This window comes from Pseudoliparis swirei, chromosome 11 (genome assembly GCF_029220125.1).
Source record: "Pseudoliparis swirei isolate HS2019 ecotype Mariana Trench chromosome 11, NWPU_hadal_v1, whole genome shotgun sequence".
NCBI classification, from domain to species: domain Eukaryota; kingdom Metazoa; phylum Chordata; class Actinopteri; order Perciformes; family Liparidae; genus Pseudoliparis; species Pseudoliparis swirei.
Genome location: NC_079398.1, coordinates 23,215,102 through 23,236,115, shown reverse-complemented (window position 1 = coordinate 23,236,115; position 21,014 = coordinate 23,215,102). Strand labels below are relative to the sequence as shown.

At 42.8% G+C, this 21,014-nt stretch overlaps 1 protein-coding gene across 3 annotated transcripts in view; it reads right to left on the bottom strand.

Annotated features, from left to right (window-relative positions):
- Positions 1-6,382: 6,382 nt before the first annotated feature.
- The window catches only part of fgfr3 (fibroblast growth factor receptor 3), a 55,723-nt gene continuing 41,091 nt past the window's right edge, over positions 6,383-21,014 (bottom strand). For all 3 annotated transcript variants that reach the window (XM_056425994.1, XM_056425992.1, XM_056425993.1), the window contains exons 9-16: positions 20,696-20,817; positions 19,945-20,055; positions 19,312-19,502; positions 17,736-17,858; positions 16,513-16,583; positions 13,236-13,373; positions 11,722-11,827; positions 6,383-10,608 (exon numbers count right to left, since the gene is read on the bottom strand). In XM_056425994.1, coding sequence (XP_056281969.1) covers positions 10,444-10,608; positions 11,722-11,827; positions 13,236-13,373; positions 16,513-16,583; positions 17,736-17,858; positions 19,312-19,502; positions 19,945-20,055; positions 20,696-20,817 — 1,027 coding nt within the window. In that variant the 3' untranslated portion in view covers positions 6,383-10,443. The remainder of the gene's footprint in view (positions 10,609-11,721; positions 11,828-13,235; positions 13,374-16,512; positions 16,584-17,735; positions 17,859-19,311; positions 19,503-19,944; positions 20,056-20,695; positions 20,818-21,014) is intronic.

Sequence of the window (21,014 nt, the reverse complement as noted above, 5' to 3'; positions counted from 1 at the left end):
AACCCTCCTGTTACCTTTCGGGTCAATTTGACCCCATTCAATGTTTAATGTTGGTGTTCTTTGGGGTCAATTTGACCCCAGGCTGTTTTTCACTGTGTCAAACATATAAGAAATATCAACTTTTTTATATATTTAAAGGGCTATTTAGGTAGTCAACAAACAAACATAAAGTACCTCACACTTAAACTTGGGAAACAATATTAATTCTAATAACTTTCTGGAGGTTTTAATTGCTGGGGTCAAATTGACCCCGAGGGTAAAATATGTTAGTAAATGTAAAGGTAACAGAAGGGATAATATAGCTCACACAGCGACATAAATCTCTACTCGTGTACATCAGCAACGTAAAAGCATATTTCAAACTGTAAATTAATTTGGACTAACATCGTCGGAGTTGGAACCGACTGATGAAATGAAAGTGCGATGGAAAAACTGCGTGAAAACTAACCATTTCCAACCGGGAACGTAAAATAAAACAAACAAAAACATTTGAATTATGTAAAGTTTCGATATCGCTGGAAGGAAAAGTACGTATCTCTGACACCATCCTCTCCCCTGAGTCCCATCTTCAACCCGGATGTTCCTTTTGTTGCAGAAAAGATAATAAATAAGTCCGTCAGGGTGGAGACGACAGTTGGTTCGAGGCGGATGTGTGACTGTACAGACGGAGTCCCTCCCCGCTGGTTATTTATTCAATCACAAAGCCAACGTTCATTCTCAAAAGCAGTTGTTGTGTTTCGCATCTGTTGAGCAGCGCACATCTATGGAGGACTTAAAATGACTTAAGTATAAATAAATAAATAAATGAGGCATGAATAAATACAAGAATAAATAAATAAATGCTTAAATAAATGTATAAATGATAAATAAATGCTTAAATAAATGTATAAATAAATAAATAAATGTATAAATAAATACAGGAATGAATAAATATAAGTTATAAATCAACAAGACACCATTAAATAAATATATTTCTGCATTTCTGTATTTCTTCATTTATTTATTTCTCTATTTATGTGTCCACACGTATTTCTTCATTTATTTATGTGTGACATTTACGTGTCCGTATATTCAAATGAGCTGGGCGGTCCGAACCTCTGTCTGAAGCATGATTGGTCACAGGAGTGAAATGCACCTTGTGTGTTGTGCTCTACTACTTCTGCCTGGCACATGATGCTGAAGTTGACTCGCTCAGCTAACCGTTAGCAGAAGTTAGCCTAGACAGCTTTTTGACTTCAGCCGTTTATCAATTCCAAGAACACTGAGTACAGACTTGTGTTCTTTTGGAGTCTGGTCTTGGGAGTCTGGTTTTGGGAGTCCAGACTCTCGAGGACGCAGGACGGTCTTTCTGGTCTTGTGACGTCACCACATCAACTGTTCTTGCGCATGAATTTACTCCAATTATTCACTGTAAAATACTTTACAGTGGAGTAGAATGTGTTGCGGTGTTCACTGTTGTTTGGCGTAGGCTACGAATAAACGATAATAAATATACAACGTCTCATAGCTTTCCTGACCCAGGGTCGCTACAATATGAAGTTATGAATCTTAACCCTCAGTCAAATTGACGTAACGTTATCTTTTAGTAAATAATAAACTCGTTGTGCTCTTTAGATCCTCAAAAACCTAATTATATCTCATGTTTAGCCGGTACGGAGACGTCAGAGCCAGCGGAGCATTTCAAAAAGTCCTGCCGAGATCAGGCTTCTCTCGGCGGCCACACAGCGCGCTGACCGCCCGGAGCTCACTGGTCCCGCGAGCAGGACCTCAAATCTCCGTCGCATATCCTTATTAGACTGAATCTCGATAAACCGACCACAGATTTGATGCTTAAACTACAAACTTCTCGGCTGAAAATAAACGCTGTTCGTCTACAGATCCAAGTGCTAGGGATCGATTGCTTCTGTCTTGCTCCCTGACTTGACCAATCCTGTTCAACAATGAGGTTTGGACCGCCCCAGCTCATTTGAATATACGGACACGTAAATGTCACACATAAATAAATGAAGAAATACGTGTAGACACATAGAGATATAAATAATTGAAGAAATACAGAAATGTAGAAATACATTTATTTAATGATGTCCTGTTGAGTTATAACTTATATTTATTAATTGCTGTATTTATTTCTGTATTTATACATTTATTCTTGTATTTATTTATTTATACATTTATTTAAGCATTTATTCATTTATTCTTGTATTTATTCATGCATTTATTTATTTATTTATACTTAAGTCATTTTGAGTCCTCCATACACATCTGTCTCTCGTCTTCAAGGTCAAACACTGATATTCTTTTACATTGGCGCAGATGACATTTAATATGAATAGTGTTAAATATGAAACTAGAATGGGCACTCGGTAGAGCGCACACCTTCGCATATCACAAGATTGGGCATTGAATTATGAACATTTTGGCATTAGTTGCATGCCAATTGGACAACAATTGACCGCGCTATGGTAAAAAGAAGATGTTGACCTTTTCATGACCTTGACCTTGACCTTTCACCCGATCGATCCCAAAATCTAATCACATGGTCCCCGGATAATAACCAATCATCGCACTAAATTTCATGCGATTCGGTTTAAAACTTTTTGAGTTATGCGAGTAACACGCATACAAATAAATAAATAAATACACAGCGATAAAAACATAACCTTCCGCATTTTCAATGCGAAGGTAATGAAAAGGAGTCGATTATCTCTTTTTAATTAATCTTGTTTGCAAGTTGCACATTTAGCATGAAACAAACATGACCAATGCTAGCTGACATGAAAGACCAATAACAAGTAACTTCCAAAGTCCTCTCTCTCACCTTCTTTCGTTCACTTGTTCATCTACTTTGTGTCGGCCGCATGTACATGTATAGAACTAGCTGACAACAATAACTGATTAACTTTATACTTTATGTACTTTTGATGTGCCTTGTCATGATTTGTGTTTGTGTAATAAAACATGTAGTATTAAATGCTGTGAGAGCAGAAAAAATAAAAAATAAAAAATTAAAATTGAATATTCTTGAAAGGTACAATGTCAGGCTCGCAACAAAAATATTGCATTGCTTGTATTGGAATGAGTTTTTACAAAGAATCATATTCATAATCAAGTTCCATCTGGAGCATCATCACCTTATCACCTTTCTCCTCCTCCTCCTCCTCCTCCTCCTCCTCCGGTCGGCCGGGTGAGAGATGGTTTGAAGGTCGCACAACAGCTTAAAGAGGGCGAGTCGGTTCGATGACCGGCAGCCAGTAGTGGCAGAGAGAGAGAGAACTGGGGAGGAAGAACGGCGGGGAGAAAAAGAGGGAGTGGGATGGAGAGAGGAGGAGGAGGAGGAGGAGGAGGGAGGAATGGAAAGCGTCCACCAGCGCAAACACCTCTGAAACAGAAACATCCATTTAGCAGCGAAAACAAGCCCCCCTCTCAAGACCTCCCTGAATGGGCCACTTCAGCCGGCCAAGGAAGTTCCATCGAGGGGCCGGATGCTCCCCTCAGGACGCACTTGAGACGGGCCGAGGGCCAACAGCCCGGAACACAGAGCCCTCTCTCTCCCCGCGTCACCGTCCAGCTTTGCCCTCCCGCCCGGCCCGAGCGGCTTCAGTAACCCCCCCGCCGCCCCCCCGCCGCCTGCCAGCCTGCTCCTTCCCCCTCCCGCCAGCCGTTTACTGAGCTGCAGCCAGGGAGGGCGTGGAACTGTCCTCGGCAAACAAAGACGGAGGGGGCAAAGACTTTCCGTGATTAAGGAGCAGTTAAGACGCTATAAGAGGCTGATGTGTTCACTGTGTGACATAATCAACAGGAACTGGGTGCAGAAATCGCTTCTGGAAGCATTTTCCTGCCGCAATTTAAAGGAGAATTCCGCATTGTAGATTGTTTACTGATACCTACATCCAGTTTACTTTCTCCCTCACGGAATCCTTTCTGCACGGCATTATTAGAGAACAAAGACATCTATGAATGTGTTTGCATGATGTTCACAGTTTACTCTCTGAAGACTTGTCGTAGACTGTAAAGTTCTCAAAGCTAGGAACTGTTAAGTAATTCTGAAACTGGGCACTTCGCAAATGATGGAAAACAGGCTTCCGGACGCGCGTGAATTAAGTTATCAACATTTAAGGCAAGAAGGGTAAAACAAACATTCAAGGCTCACGATGGTGGTCTTCATCGGCTCCTCCGCCCTCCTTCCGGCGTCGAGAATACCTGTGGAAGAGACCCGATTTCTCTAATCCACTGAGTTTTATACTCAATGTCCCTGGCCCCGGTCAAAACGCCACCTCCGGTCAAGTCGCTAAACAAGTATTTTCACAATAAGAGTCCCGTCTTGTTATTGTCCGCATTAAAGTCACTTTCACAATAAAAGACCCTTGTTATTGTAAGTCACTTGACGGAATTCAACCGGCCTCGTCAATCTATAATACTAACACACAGTCACTCTCATGAATATACATTAATTCTTGCCATTTACATTTGCATAGAGTAAACATTACCCCTATGCTTCATAATACATTAAGAACAATATCAATATTCTCCCTAATATTTCCTATTATAATATCTTTCTCTATGTATTAATTTAAAACATAAGACCTCTGCAGATGTTATCAAAATAAACTATTACAACCTAACAGAACCTTTTCCGGGATGGCCGGTTGGTCTGATGGCCGAGTGGTCAGTTTCAGGATGGAAACATCTCAACAGCGCCTCAACATTGTGGAAAGACATTCACGAGTCGAGTCATGTTGTCGTAAAACATGTAATGTATACATTACTTTGGTTTACGATTACCTGCAACGCTAACGACGTTCCCCGCCAGCCTCAACTGTAAGATGTGTTTAGTGCTAATAAACAAATATTAGCATGCCAGCATGCTGAAAGGTGCTACGTTTGATTTTGTTCGCAGAGGAACAACAACATGGCAGGAGGCCCGCAGACAACGGCGCTAACAGCGTTGCAGCGCTGACAGTATTAGCCGTGGGGGACAACCGAGGCTCACGCCGGCTAACGTTAAACCTGCTGCGGCGCCACAGAAACACAAGCCCGGGCGGAGACCCTTTGACGAGCCATCCATGTCCAACGTTTTGTTTGTATTCAGTTTCACCCACAGTTGGTTTTCATAGAAGGCAAAACAAACCGAGACACACTGCAAACAAACTCGCTGTCGCGTGAGTCCCGTGGTGTTTGGGTTTCATTTACATAAACTTCCACATTTGTGATTTGTTCAACGTGTTGGGCTTGTTTTTGGTTCTCAGAGAAAGACACGGTCAAAGACAGCGAGCGATATTATAACATGTTTATTGGAGAGAGAGAGAGAGAGACAGAGAGAGAGGTAGAGAGAGGGAGAGAGAGAGAGAGAGAGAGAGGGAGAGAGGGAGACAGAGAGAGAGAGACAGAGAGAGGGAGAGAGAGAGACAGAGAGAGGGAGACAGAGAGAGAGAGAGAGAGGGAGACAGAGAGAGAGGGAGAGAGAGGGAGAGAGGTAGAGAGAGACAGAGAGAGGGAGAGAGGGAGAGAGAGAGAGAGGTACAATGCAACACACATTCTATGAATTACAACAAGAAAATAAATTCACATAATGCCAAATGGTTAGTTTCACCTTTCTATGTTAGAAACATGAATACAGAGAGAGGAGAAACAAATTATGTGGGATTGGAAAAACAAAGAAAATCAAAGGACGAATATGAGATTGCCTGATGTGGAATGCAATCAGAAAAAGAAATACTGTGTAAGAACATTATTTCCTCTCTAAAATTCTTATAATATAGCTCACACAGTGACATAAATCTCTACTCGTGTACATCAGCAACGCAAAAGCATATTTAAAACTGTAAATTAATCTGGACTAACATCATCGGAGTTGGAACTGACTGATGAAATGAAAGTGTGATGGAAAAACTGCGTGAAAACTAACCATTTCCAACCGGGAACGTAAAATAAAACAAACAAAAACATGAGAATTATGTAAAGTTTCGATATCGCTGGAAGGAAAAGTACGTATCTCTGACACCATCCTCTCCCCTGAGTCCCATTTCAACCCGGATGTTCCTTTTGTTGCAGAAAAGATAATAAATAAGTCCGTCAGGGTGGAGACGACAGTTGGTTCGAGGCGGATGTGTGACTGTACAGACGGAGTCCCTCCCCGCTGGTTATTTATTCAATCACAAAGCCAACGTTCATTCTCAAAAGCAGTTGTTGTGTTTCACATCTGTTGAGCAGCGCACATCTGTCTCTCGTCTTCAAGGTCAAACACTGATATTCTTTTACATTGGAGCAGATGACATTTAATATGAATAGTGTTAAATATGAAACTAGAATGGGCACTCGGTAGAGCGCACACCTTCGCATATCACAAGATTGGGTATTGAATTATGAGAAATAAAACAGAAGCTTGAAGCTCTTCATTGTTTTTTATTAAAATCTTGGCAATTTGGCACAATTTATTATATAGTGTTCAGAATTATCGATGTACCTGTTGGTGTATTGGAAACGTACTTCTACTATACTGAAAGAAAACCACAAATACTGCTGATTTTTAAGCTAATTCTGTACTTACAAGAGAGAAATATGAACGTCTCCCGTGCCAAAAACCTACATTAGATGATTTCCGATATTTTGCAAATATAAAAATATAAAAATGAAAAATGCAGTTAGACTTGAGAACCCGTTGGGTTGCCTAAATATACATGCCATAAAAACAGGCCAGTATTTTTTTAGCTTGAGAAAAGTTGATGTTTTGGAGAAGCATTATTTCCATTAGACGTCAAATGTATCAGCAAACTGGCAGATCGGTCTAAAACTTAAAAATCTGAAAGAAAGTAAATAAACTCTGCTCTTTGTTGCCGTTCTGTTATCTATTATAAATATCCAGCTCTGGAGCGTGCGGTAAGCGGCGCACTCCGCTTGCTGCCATGAACAACACATGCGTTAAGAACAACATATACTTTTAAAAAGTGATAAATAAAAAAAAGAGACAAAGGCCGTCAGAATCAGAGAGAAAGAATCAACAAGGATGCAGAAAAAAGGGCATCCCAAATAAAAAGAAAGGATAATTAAACCAGGAGCAAAGTCTGATGGGGCGAATCAGCATACATGACATCATCACCACCGTGTTCTGGCTCTTTAATGAAAAACAACAATGAAAAGCAGGTAGCTGTGACTAAAACGACTCTCACCACAGGGAAAGCTTTTACGCAGCATGGAAGAATAAATAAAACAAAACAGCGTTTCATTGGATCCATCCACCCTAAAACAAATGCCTTGTTGTCTGTCCGGTTCACTCGAGAGAAGAAGAACAGCCGGCTGCTCGTGAGAACTGCTTCTTTTATTGTTTTAGATATATTTGAGCAATTATTAGTTTATCAATTAATCTCCTTCTTGTTTGCTAGATTATTCCAGGCACTTCATAGATTCGGGGCCAACACCTAAACTGAAAACAGAAATAACTAGAACGGGCACTCGGTAGAGCGCATACCTTCGCATATCACAAGATTGGGCATTGAATTATGAACATTTTGGCATTAGTTGCATGCCAATTGGATACAAATTGACCGCTATGGTAAAAAGAAGATGTTGACCTTTTCATGACCTTGACCTTGACCTTTGACCCGATCGATCACAAAATCTAATCAAATGGTTCCCGGATAATAACAAATCATCCCACCAAATTTCATGTGATTCGGTTTAATATTTTTTGACTTATGCGAGTAACACGCACGCATACAAATACACGGTGATCAAAGCATAACCTTCCTCATTTTCAATGCGAAGGTAACAATCACTTGATGTAACCGTTTACAAAGGCCTTGTTTCTGTGCATACACTGAACAAATACATAATTTAGTGCTAAAAAACATCACAATCTCCCAGTGTATCAATAGCATTAAATAAAATGTTCACTCTTTTAAGTACTTTTCATATTTGGGGCGGGGGTGTAACAATAAATGTCTCGATTTAAATGCAGTTCACACACTGGAATAAGGACGTTGCACCGTTTCCATTCAGGTTTCTGATCACTGCTGAAAACAGACAGTTTGAATTTCAACCTTTTTGCTTTTGTTTTAAGGATCAGATGGAGAGACCAATTCATGAAGGAAAAGAAAAAAAGGGGGAGATATCCATTTGGCAAATCCCATGATCCTTCACTGCACGTGTCACCTCTGCCCGCCTACATTCACCAGTGCAGCATTTTGATTCAGAGATGTCTGTGAAATAGATTTTAAGACTCATTTGGCACTTTTCTCTTCGCAAACTAAGCTCAGGATCCACCGCAGACTTCAGAGGCTCCTTTAACAAACCAATATATATATATAGAAATACATATTCATTTTGTGGGCGGCGTGACTTGTAAGTCGCAGCGTGCCTTCATTTCAGTAATAATACGATAGAGCAGCGATCACATCTCCAGCGTCTGGCAGGTTTTTCAGGAGCAGAAATGAGGACAAAAGAGCTTTACACATCTGCCTTCAAGCTCATGTTTTTTATCCGAGCGTCTTGCTCAAGGGCATTTTGACACCGCGCAAAAGTTGTAAGCATCGACCCCGGAACCATTCTGTTAAAATATGAGTTAGAAGCCTTCAGAGCGACCTCTAAAAGAAAGTATCCACCAACAAATGCTTTAAGAAAACCCCAAAAGATGGGGATATACTTTGAATTGATGGGTTCCTGTTGTGTGTTTTCAATGTATTCTCATATATAATCGGTACACGTCAGAATGTTGTGACCTTCTTTCAAGACCAGAGCCATTGACCTTCAACAAATATGCCCGGTTGTACAGGAGGAGTGGTTTCTCGTGACTTCAAACCCCAAAATGCATTGCAGTTTTGGTAAAATGTTCCTATTTTGTTCATTTGCTCTGAAAAATCTATTGCTAACACTCGCTACTTGCTTTAAAAAAAATGGCAAGTATAAGCATCTTATTTGATAAGTACTGAAATGCATGCTGGGAAATGTAGTTGTGTACAGACTGAAGAGTGAAACCATATAATGAGGAGGTATATTCCCTTAAAGAGGATGCTGAGGTTCTCTGAAGGCTCTTTATGCGTCACCGCGAGTTGTTGTTGATCTTCAATCCGCCTCGACGTGCTCCTAACAGGCCTCTCTGCTCATTTCTTGCCCAGCAAGATGTAATCGTTGCTTTGATATCGCAAACGTCAACTTTTCAAAACCAGAAATGTAACTCGGCGGAAACGTCCAGCTTCCCTTTAGCGGGACGACTCGACCTCCGGCGGTCCGATCGCTCGCTCTCAAAATAAATCACCGTCGATTCCGTCATACATTCTCATAGATTTTTTTTACTGTAAAAAGAGAAAAGAGAAGAAAAGAAAGAGGAAGATGGATCAAAGGAGGAGTCGCAGTTCTGCTGTAAAATAAGTTACAAAAAAATTGAAATAAAAATATTTGCGTACAGTACTAAAATCCTAAACTAGACCTGTCAAACTTATGAACCACATTTGTTAAGTCTATAAATATCTTTACAAATATACATGTTAATAATCAAATAAATCTTTTCTGTATCACTTTAAATGATTAAATGTTTTACACTTCCATGACAGTGTCTTCTAGATTGCAATGCTTCCATCCTAAAACAATACTTTAAAAAATGTAATTTTTTGTCTTTTAAGTACATACATGGCTGTGAACAGCAATATGATACATATTTGCATTTATATATTTACAATAAATCATTTTCTAGATACATAAAAAAAACAAAAACAAAAACACTCTGAATCTTGTACTAATTACTGAATGGCCCTGAAACTCCGCCTCACACATTTTGTTCCATAATTATCAAAAAACTCGTTTTTTTTCGGGATGCTTAAACGTGACGCTCACGTAATCCTGTCTGTCGTGGACCGTCTTCTGGAGGAAGAAAGTTACTGAGTGTCTTGGAAGAACGAGTCCCATCATCAGGATGATTCTGGCGTTGCTGGTATCCTGTCACATCGTCCTCCTCAGAGTCACGCGTTCATCCCGCGGTCTACGGGCTGCAGACGAAGGGATGCTATACGAGGTCCTCGCCTGCTGGACCGCCAACCAGCCGCTGACCAATGCCCTGCATTCCCTCCTCTTGTATCCTTTTTTAAAATTTTGTTTTTCTTTTAATCACACGTTCATCCCAGTAGGCACGGAATGGTTTCACCCCAAAGATTGTCCGTAACAAAAAGACTGGCCCGAGTACAAAAATATAATTGCATTTCTGAAAAGAAGAACACGGTTCAACGGCAAAAAAAAATCCTTCAACGTTTCAAGAGTCTCTTGAGGAGGAGGAGGAGGAGGAAGACAACTCAGTCAAAGAGGATTTTGATGAGGAGTTTAAGACGAGCTGAAGCACTGCATGCTGAGTTGCCATTTCCATATCTTGAGGAGTCACTGAGAGGTGTTTTATGAATCTCAAACTGGGAGAGGAGGTCAAAGTCCAGCCACCCCCCCCTCCCCTCCCCCACTCAGGTCTTATGTCCGAACCACGCCGTTACTGGGAGGCTGTTTGGGAAGACAGGGCTCCTCGGGCAGCGGCTCGTGGGCGAACACCGAGTCGTCCCCCGAGGAGCAGGTGCTGTTGGAGTCCTGGCCGGTGGGCGAGTACTGCTCGAAGGGCACCGCCAGGTCCAGGTACTCCTGTCAGAGGAGGGGTCAAAGGTTAGACTCCGGCGCCACAGTCAAATCCCTTCTGCGGGAAATAGGTGAAGAATTGGATAGTTTTACTGCCTTGTCACTTTGATGCATATATTTTTCAATATGTTTATGAGTTCAACAGAAGATGTTTTAAAAGAGACTTTAGGATTGTATTCTTTCTTTATTGCATGCATTGAATGTTTCTTTGACATTGCAAATAGTGTTGATGTGTTCAAGGCGACGGTTCCAGTGTCATCGTTGATTTTAACACAAACAACGCAAACAAGATAGACTCTATATAAGAAGTGGATTGTCGTCGGCTTGCGGAAGCCTTGATTTTGGCCTTTTGGCCGTCGCCGTCTTGTTTTTTTTTAGACCAGAAGTGACCGGAGAGGGCGGGGCTAATTCCAACCAAATGCTGAAAGGCTTAAAGCCGTGAGAGGAAAACACCAACGACTCCTCCAATCGCTCCCTTTTCACTTCTGGTAAAATAGTTTGAATGACTCATCTTGAACTTGACATTAATCCATCCAACGTAATATAATGTGTGGCTTTGTGGTTAAAAACACACATTTGAACATTTCTTAAGCACTGGCAAAAGTGGTGCAACTATGTCACAGATAAATGGCCTGACTATTTCTTTACTCTATGGAAAATGATTTCTCCCTGCTTTATTTATTTATAGTTTTGTTACTATGCTATTGTTTTTGTTTCTTTATTTGCATATGTTAATTTTTTTGTTTTTTTCTTCTTTTTATACAAATAATCTGAACAATTTAAATATGTGTATGTGAGATTCTGAACACTACTAAAATAGAAATAAAAAACCCCCAAAAACCCACATTGTTAGTTTGCCGGTCGTCGCAGCTAGCAGAGCATTAGCATAGAAAGGGCTCGCGATCTGATCGACTGAAGAGTCGCTAACCCATCTGAAGGAATTGACTCCAGAAATGTGTTTCACATAACATCAATACGATTTTTTTCATAAACATCCTTTTTCGTCGGGCGATCGCGCTTCATAAAGCGAGGAGTTGCGGCGGTCCAAGGTGAAACGGAAGGTAATGTGTTTCGTGTTTGGCTGTTGCGAGTGAGCAGCCGCTGTGCTGGGAGACTTACATCGGTGGAGGTCATCGATAGAACCCGGTCGTGATCTTCTACCAGCTGTCTGAAGGTCGGCCTCTGTGAGGGCACGGCGTGCCAGCACTCCCTCATGATCATGTACCTGAAACGCCCACAACAAGCTTCAGTTTCCTGCATGTCAACGGTTCAAATGAAATATAAATCCACATCGAGTCCTCTCAGACGGACTGTTTCCAGTGCATCAGACTGCTCTCCTTGATCTGCAGCTGGATGGCGATGCTCTGTAATTAAAGTTAAAGTAAAGTAAGGGCTCATCGTCGGTTTTCACCAGTTTTTTATTTTTCCGCTGCGCTTCCAGCTGCAAGAAGACGCCGTTCACCCCGGCTGCCCGTAATGGAGGACATCTTACGACAACCACAGACATGAGCAGAAAACCCCAATAAGTTGCTGACCTTGATGAGCATCAATGGATCTCTCCACAGTGATTGAAAAAGTGGCTTAAACATTCTGCCTTTTAAATATGTGTTATTGATCTTTCCTAAAACCACATTTTCACCACTTTTTGACGTTCAAAATGAATGTGGATGCATTTAGACCTCGGGGTATTTCATATTCAAGTTGCAACTTGTAATTGGAGTGCAACTGAATAGCAGTCCAGCATGCAAGAAAAACAGATTATATGAAGACCCGATATATTTTGGGGAATGTGGAGGTTTTGTGAAACTTTCCATTTTGGTAAAAATACATCAAATGAATTCAGAAATTCAGGCCTCGTCAACACTGTGTTACGTCTATCCTTGTCGTCAGTCGATCGATCGACTGATGCAGCATCAAGGGAGAAAGTCCAGGTGGAGGTGGAGGGGTCAAACAAAAGCAGGAAACAACGTTGAATTATTTGACTGCAGTTCTGTTTCGTAACATCGTCCTTTTGACCCACACCACGATCGTTTTGATGCAAAAGTAAACATAAAGCTCAAGAAAATAGTCACAACTAAACATAAACAGCTAGAGATCACGATTTGATGTTACGCTTTACACTTTTTGATCACACTTTATAAATATAAAACAGTCTTTTTAAGACATTGTGCCACATTTTACAGCCTGGTTTCATCTGTGGTGTCGTGTCTTTCCTTTAAAATCCTTCTCTACCCAGGTCAGTACCGGCCTTCTGTCAGAATGATTTTATACAGGACACTAGAACGGGCACTCGGTCGAGCGCATACCTTCGCCGCAGCCACTTTTTTGGTACTTGGTATGAGAGTGTGGGGAGCTTGATTTTGGCATTAGTTGCATGCCAATTGGATAAAAGAAGATTTTGACCTTTTCATGACCTTGACCTTTGAGCCGATCGATCCCAAAATCGAATCAAATGGTCCCCGGATAATAACCAATCATCCCACCAAATTGCATGCGATTCGGTTTAATACTTTTTGAGTTATGCGAATAACACACAAACACACACACAAACAAATAAATAAATAAATACACAGCGATCAAAACATAACCTTCCGCAGAATGCGAAGGTAACAACAATGCAGAGAGACACCTACAGTTCATGGGTGCAGTTGGCAGGTTTGTCCATTCGATGCCCCTCCTTCAGCAGCTTGAAGAGCTCTTCTACTGGGATGCCGGGATACGGCGAGCCTCCCAGGGTGAAGATCTCCCACAGCAACACCCCGTAGGACCACCTGCACACACACACACACACACACACACAGGTCAGAGGTCAAACACTCACAGCCCGGAGCAGTCGAGAGGGTCGAGTTCCCCGGATAAACCGATGAATCTGGTTGGGGAACTTTTGATCTTCAATCATGTTTACTTCACTCACTGTAGAAATCTATTTCACATTCTTATTTTCTGGGACAGTCAGTCAATATTTGTAAAAAACAAATCCTCGTCCCTCGAGCCAGTCGAAGAGACTAGTTCCTAAAGATGAAACACACTAAATATTTAAAATAAAGGTCCTTTAATCCCCGGATTGATGCATGTTTTTGTGGCAGCAGGACGGTGTGTGTCCAACACGCGACAGAGCGTGTGTTCACGCTAATTAAGGAACACGTCGCCCAGCGCGGCTCATTGATGTGTTTTTAATAGTTTTTGTACAACAAAGAAGCTCAACAGCACAAAGGAAAGAGAAATATCAGGCGGACGCAAATAAAAGCAGCTGGATCTATATCAGTAGCATATTAGCATCTTTTGTATTTTGCTTGTGTTTCATCAGTTTAACCCTCCTGGTACCTTCACATTTACTAACATCTTTTACCCTCGGGGTCAATTTGACCCCAGCGATTAAAACCTCCAGAAAATTATTGGAATTAATATTGTTTCCCAAGTTTAAGTGTGAGGTACTTTATGTTTGTTTGTTGACTACCTAAATAGCCTTTAAATAAATAAAAAAGTTGATATTTCTTATATGTTTAACACAGTGACAAACAGCCTATGAAGCAAAAAAAATGATGTGATGATGAATTTTCTTTTTGTTGAGTCATTAAACATTTAATGGGGTCAAATTGACCCCAAAGGTAATAGGAGGGTTAATAAAAGCATCACCGTCACCGTCCTGTTAGACTGCGGCCGGTACGAGCTGCAGCCAAATGCGGTAAAAAAATGGAATAAAATGAAAACACGTCTCCTTGTTTTTGATTTGAATCTCCAATGTGAAACTTTTAATAAAGCACCACATGCCTAAATATGCGATCCGTGTTCGAGTAGCTCGATCTCCCGCTCTGGAGGATTAAGCACCGAGAGTTGTGTTGATGACTCAGTTTTAATGGAGAACTGAATTTTGTACGAGCCCCGATCTCGAGTGAGCACGACGTGTCGGAGACGACGTCTTCGGATCCGCTCCAGCTGCAGAAAGACGGCCTCTCGCCATGTTGGTTTGTTGAGGGCCGACACAACGCCGATGTCTGAGGGCCGGAGCCGACGACAGATGCTCTGACGCATCGTGAGCCTTTTTATATTTGCACTTTGTTTTGCTGCTGCTGCACGGAAACTCGCCTCAGAGTAAATAAAATTTGATCTCATAAAATCTTTTATTTCATTTTTATCCTTAAATTTGAACAATTTCGTTGCCAAAACATAAGACAAAGACACTCTCCTCTACAACCTTCTGCACAAAGATTATTTTTCCCTAAAATAAAAATACATAAAATGGGTAATGTAGTTATAAAATAATAATATAATATATATATAATATAATATCTAATATCAGTTGTAATTAAAACTTGTGACACAGCCCGAGTTACACTGATAACATGATATATTGATGTTGCAATGGAATGCATTGATTTAATTTGTGGTTTCCAACCTCCTACATCGTTCTTCTGTGAACATGTCAGTGGCAACATCTTTTGTCTCATGCTGCATCTGATTTTTTACAAACCAGCAAATCCATTCCCCTGCTTTTACCGGGTCAGCGTGTCGCCCTGAAGGGGCAGCGAGGTGCGTATGCTTTTGTAAACCGACGCCTCTGAAGCTCTTCAAAATAAAATCCCCGATATCGGCAGGAAAGGTTCACAGGCTGGAGAAATGAAACGTGTTTGGGCAGGAAAGAACCCCGGCGTCTGGGTTTCTATGTATGTATTCTGGTCGGAGTGTATTTGTGAAAACTGGCGCGCTGCTTCTCCCTCGGCAAAAAAATCGACGACTGTAAACACCCGCTATCTCTTCCTTTTGACGGACTCGATTCAGCGGGTTCCCATTGTCTCCCCGTCTGTTTCAGTTAAAACCATCACAGGTCAGGAGTCAGAGTCCCCCGAGGCGTGTGAGAGTAAACTGACTGCAGAGCGACTACTGTATAAAAGGGAGGAGGAGGAGGAGGAGGAGGAGGAGGAGGTTTGGCGGGAGGAGCGACTCTGTAATCCAGAGCTGCTGGAATAACAGAGGGCGGCCGATTCTCCTCTCGGCTCGTTCCCAGTCGAGTGTAATTACACGGCGGGGCCGTGTTGACGGGGGCCCGTGTTTGGCTGGGGGGGGTTAAACTACCACAACACAGGTTGACTTTGTGACCTCCTCTCAGGGTTCCTACACATTTTGACCAATGGATTTCCAGGACTTTTCCATAGCTTTTAACCAAATGTCCATGACCAAACTGAAATCTCGGTTTATAAATGAACATTTTAGAAAATGTTGCGTACGCCGGCTTAGATTTTGAGCGTCTTTCTTTAAAAAACATATTAATTATTTCAAACTCGGCGTAAATGAACACGTGATTATAACAAATTTCCATGACTTTTCCAAAACTTTTACGATTTAAGTTTTTTCCATGACTTTTCCAGGCCTGGAAATGACCATTTTAAAATTCCATGACTTTTCCAGGTTTTCCATGACCGTACGAACCCTGTCCTCTCTTAAACGCGCCTTTCTTCCCCTCGCAGGTCGTAAAAGGTGTGTTTGTCTACGGCGCCCTTTGAATTCGGAGAAGCGTCCGTGCGATGAATCCCCCGACCCTCTTACCGCCGTCTGTTCCCTTGGCGAGTCGGATTCACGCTGATAAAAAAAGATCTTATCTCCCCTTTCTTGGATTTGCTCGTGGAAACTTCGTCACTGTCTCTCTCTGACGGAGCGTTTTGGGAGATCACGGAACAGACGCGGCGAGGAATGCGGAGCCGCCGCCGACACGAGGAGCTCGGGATTATCGAGCGGGAGGTATTTGGAAAGGGGGAACGCTCCGCTTCCATATTCACACGCGCTAACTCGCCGCTTGACGCTAACGCGCTCGGTCACGACATCTTAACGCCCCGGGTTCCCGCCGGCGTGCGGCGGCGGCGGCTCCACATGAGCGGGCGGTTGGCATGCGGCGGTCGGTTCGGGCAAACTCACACGTCGCTCTGGTGCGTGTAGACCCGGTCGAACAGCGCCTCCGGAGCCATCCATTTCACGGGCAGACGACCCTGCAACAACAGAGACGCGGCAGAACCGCTGTGGTCAGCAGAACCGCAGAAACACAAGGACCCGAACACACAGGCTGGGCCCGCTGTGTCCACGCAGAAGCCATCAGAAGGATCCTCAATCCAAACTCAACACATACAGCTTTTTAGTGATGCCACAGCAAGTATTAAAGAACCCCATCCCACGAGACGTGTCTCCAATCAAAGAGGAGGCAAACTTTAAGCAACCTTTTGAAATGTCACCAGAAACAAACGGTGATCTGAAGAGGAAGAACAAGAAGAAGAAGAAGAAAAAGAAGAACAAGAAGAACTAGAAGAACAAGAAAAAGAAGAACGAGAAGAACAAGAAGATGAAGAAGAACAAGAACAACAACAAGAACAAAAAGAATAACAAGAAGAAGAACAAGAAGAACAAGAAGAACTAGAAGAAGATGAAGAAGAACAAGAACAACAACCAGAACAAGAACAACAACAAGAACAAAAAGAAGAACAAGAATAACTAGAAGAAGAAGAAAAAGAAGAACAAGAAGAACTAGAAGAACAAGAAGATGAAGAAGAACAAGAACAACAACCAGAACAAGAACAACAATAAGAACAAAAAGAACAATAAGAAAAAAAGAACAAAAAGAACTAGAAGAATAAGAAGAACTAGAAGAAGAAGAACAAGAAAAAGAAGAACAAGAAGATGAAGAAGAACAAGAACAACCAGAACAAGAACAACAACAAGAACTAAAAGAAGAACAAGAAAAAGAAGAACAAAAAGAACTAGAAGAAAAAGAAGATGAAGAAGAACAAGAACAACAACCAGAACAAGACCAAAAAGAAGAACAAGCAGAATGTCATCGCGGGTCTTATTGTTCACATCACGATGTCTGCTCTCGGTCCTGGTCTTTAAATCAATATGCTGAACTTTGAGGACTGAGCTCTGTAAACTAAATGTCTCTTATCTGCTTGGACATCTAATCCATAGGACAAAGGTTTGTTTATGTTCTTTCACGATAAAATAAAGCATTCTAACACATAATTAGATTCTGCAGCCTGGAAGAACCTTTGCTGTAGAAAATCGATCGCTGGGCAAAGACAATACCGTCTATTTTCTAGAAGTCACGGGCTAAAACTCAATCCTGTGTTTCTGACGGAGGGGGCGGGGCTCACGTTGGTGGTCTTTTTGTAGTAGTCTATATTGTGCACATCTCTGGCGAGACCGAAGTCGGCGATCTTCATCACGTTGTCCTCTGTCACGAGGACGTTCCTGGCCGCCAGGTCTCTGTGGATACACTGAGGGGAGAAGGAGGACGGCATCAAGCACAGAGACGCCTCCCTCGCTCCACGAGGACGCCCTGGAAGTCAACTTCCAAACGCAAACCCTGAAACTTAGTCAAATTAAAAACTGATTACTTATATTTGATTTTAACCAGAGTTAATTTGTAGCTGAACTAATTCTACCCCATTCCTCATTTAAATTGCTTCCAAAACACAGACACACACACACAGATACGCACACACACACGCACAAATACACACACACACACACAAATATGCACACACACACACAAATACGCACACACACACAAATATGCACACACACACACACAAATACGCACACACACACAAATATGCACACACAAATATGCACACACACACAATACACACACACACACACACAAATACACACACACACACACACAAATATGCACACACACAAATACGCACACACACACACACACACACACAAATACGCACACACACACACAAATACGCACACACACACAAATATGCACACACACACACACAATATGCACACACACACAAATACGCACACACACACAAATATGCACACACACACAAATATGCACACACACACACAAATACGCACACTCACACAAATATGCACACACACACACACATAAATACACACACACAAATACGCACACACACACACACACACAAATATACACACACACACATAAATACACACACATAAATACACACACACATAAATACACATACATACACACATACACACACACAAATACACACTTATACACACACACAAATATACACACACACACATACATACACACAATCTACACACACACACACAAATACGCACACACACACATATGCACACACACACACACACAAATATGCACACACACACAAATACGCACGCACACACACACACATATGCATACACACACAAATACGCACGCACATACGCACACACACACAAATACACACACACAAATACGCACACCCACACACACATACAAATACACACACACACACACACACACACACAATATGCACACACACACAAATATGCACACACACAAATACGCACACACACAAATATGCACACACACACACAAATATGCACACACACACAAATACGCACACACAAATATGCACACACACACACACACACAAATACGCATACACACACACAAATACGCACACACACAAATATGCACACACACACACAAATATGCACACACACAAATACGCACACACACACACACAAATATGCACACACACACACAAATATGCACACACACACATATGCACACACACAAATACGCACGCACACACACGCACACAAATACGCACACAAATACGCACACACACACACACACACACACACAAATACGCACACACACACACACACGCACACACACACACGCACACACACGCACACACACACACACACACACACACGCAGGCAGCTGACCTTCTGCGAGGCGAGGTACTCCATGCCGCGGGCGACCTGGTAGGCGCAGGACACCAGGTCCTTGAAGGTGAGCTGCTCGTCGGGGATCTTGCACGTGTCGAAGGAGTAGTCCATCCCCGGAGGCCGGCGCGCCCGCAGGTACTCCCTCAGGTTCCCTTTGGAGGCGAACTCCACCAGGACGTACAGAGGCCCTGCAACACACAGCGGGGCGTCACCTCCACAGAGCTCCTCCTCCCCCCACAGAGCTCCTCCTCTCCCCCACAGAGCTCCTCCTCTACCCCACAGAGCTCCTCCTCTCCCCCACAGAGCTCCTCCTCTCCCCCACAGAGCTCCTCCTCCCCCCACAGAGCTCCTCCTCTCCCCACAGAGCTCCTCCTCTCCCCCACAGAGCTCCTCCCCACAGAGCTCCTCCTCCCCACAGAGCTCCTCCTCTCCCCACAGAGCTCCTCTTCTCCCCACAGAGCTCCTCCCCCACAGAGCTCCTCCTCCCCACAGAGCTCCTCCTCTCCCCCACAGAGCTCCTCCTCTCCCCCACAGAGCTCCTCCTCCCCCCACAGAGCTCCTCCTCTCCCCACAGAGCTCCTCCTCTCCCCCACAGAGCTCCTCCTCTCTCCGGAGCCGCCGAGGCCTCACCGTCCTGCGTGCAGGCGCCCAGCAGGTTGATGATGTTCTTGTGTTTCCCGATCATCTTCATCATCTCCATCTCGGACACCAGGTCCGACAAATCTTTGTCCGTGGCGTCGTCTGAGGACAAACCGAAGAGAGGGTTGACGTTGTGCGACGCGAGGGAAAAACAGAGAGAGAGAAAGACACAAGACTAAGAGCGCAGCACCACATATCTCACAAGACGGGTTTACAATCAAAGAGGAGGCAAACTTTAAGCAACCTTTTGAAATGTCACCAGAAACATACGGTGATCTGAAGAAGAAGAACAAGAACCAGAACAAGAACAAGAACAAGAAGATGAAGAAGAACTAGAACAACAACCAGAACAAGAACAAGAAGATGAAGAAGAACAAGAACAACAACCAGAACAAGAACAAAAAGAACAAGAAGAACAAGAACTAAAAGAAGAACAAGAACAAGAACAAAAATAACAAGAACAAGAAGAAAAAGAAGAACAAGAAAAAGAACAAGAAGAAGAAGAAAAAGAAGAACAAGAACAAGAACAAAAAGAAGAACAAGAAGACAGGACCTGCAGATGCAGCTCATCGTTCACTGTTCGCTCCATCAGAACTGAATCAGTAAAGTTTTTTTCCATGAAGCATTTATTTTTGAAGAGATGTTTCCAAACAGTTTTCCTGATATGACGCTTTAAAAACCCTGAAATGGAGACGCGGCCTGCGTCCAGGTCGCGTCTTCCCTCAACACAACCACCGCTCACCTTTCAGCATCTTCACGGCGACGTCGAGCGGCTTGTTGGGCTTCTCCTTGTCGATGCCGATGGCCTCGGCCATCACCACCTGGCCGAAGCAGCCCTCGCCCAGAGGCTTCCCCAGAGTCAGCCTGAAACACAAGCAGCACTCAGCGGGGCCTCTTCTCAGTGTGGACGCTGCTTTCTTTCTTCTCATCGTGTTGCATGAGACGGATGTGATTGCCAAGTACAACTAGAACGGGCACTCGGTAGAGCGCATACCTTCGCATATCACAAGATTGGGCATTGAATTATGAACATGTTGGCATTAGTTGCATGCCAATTGGAT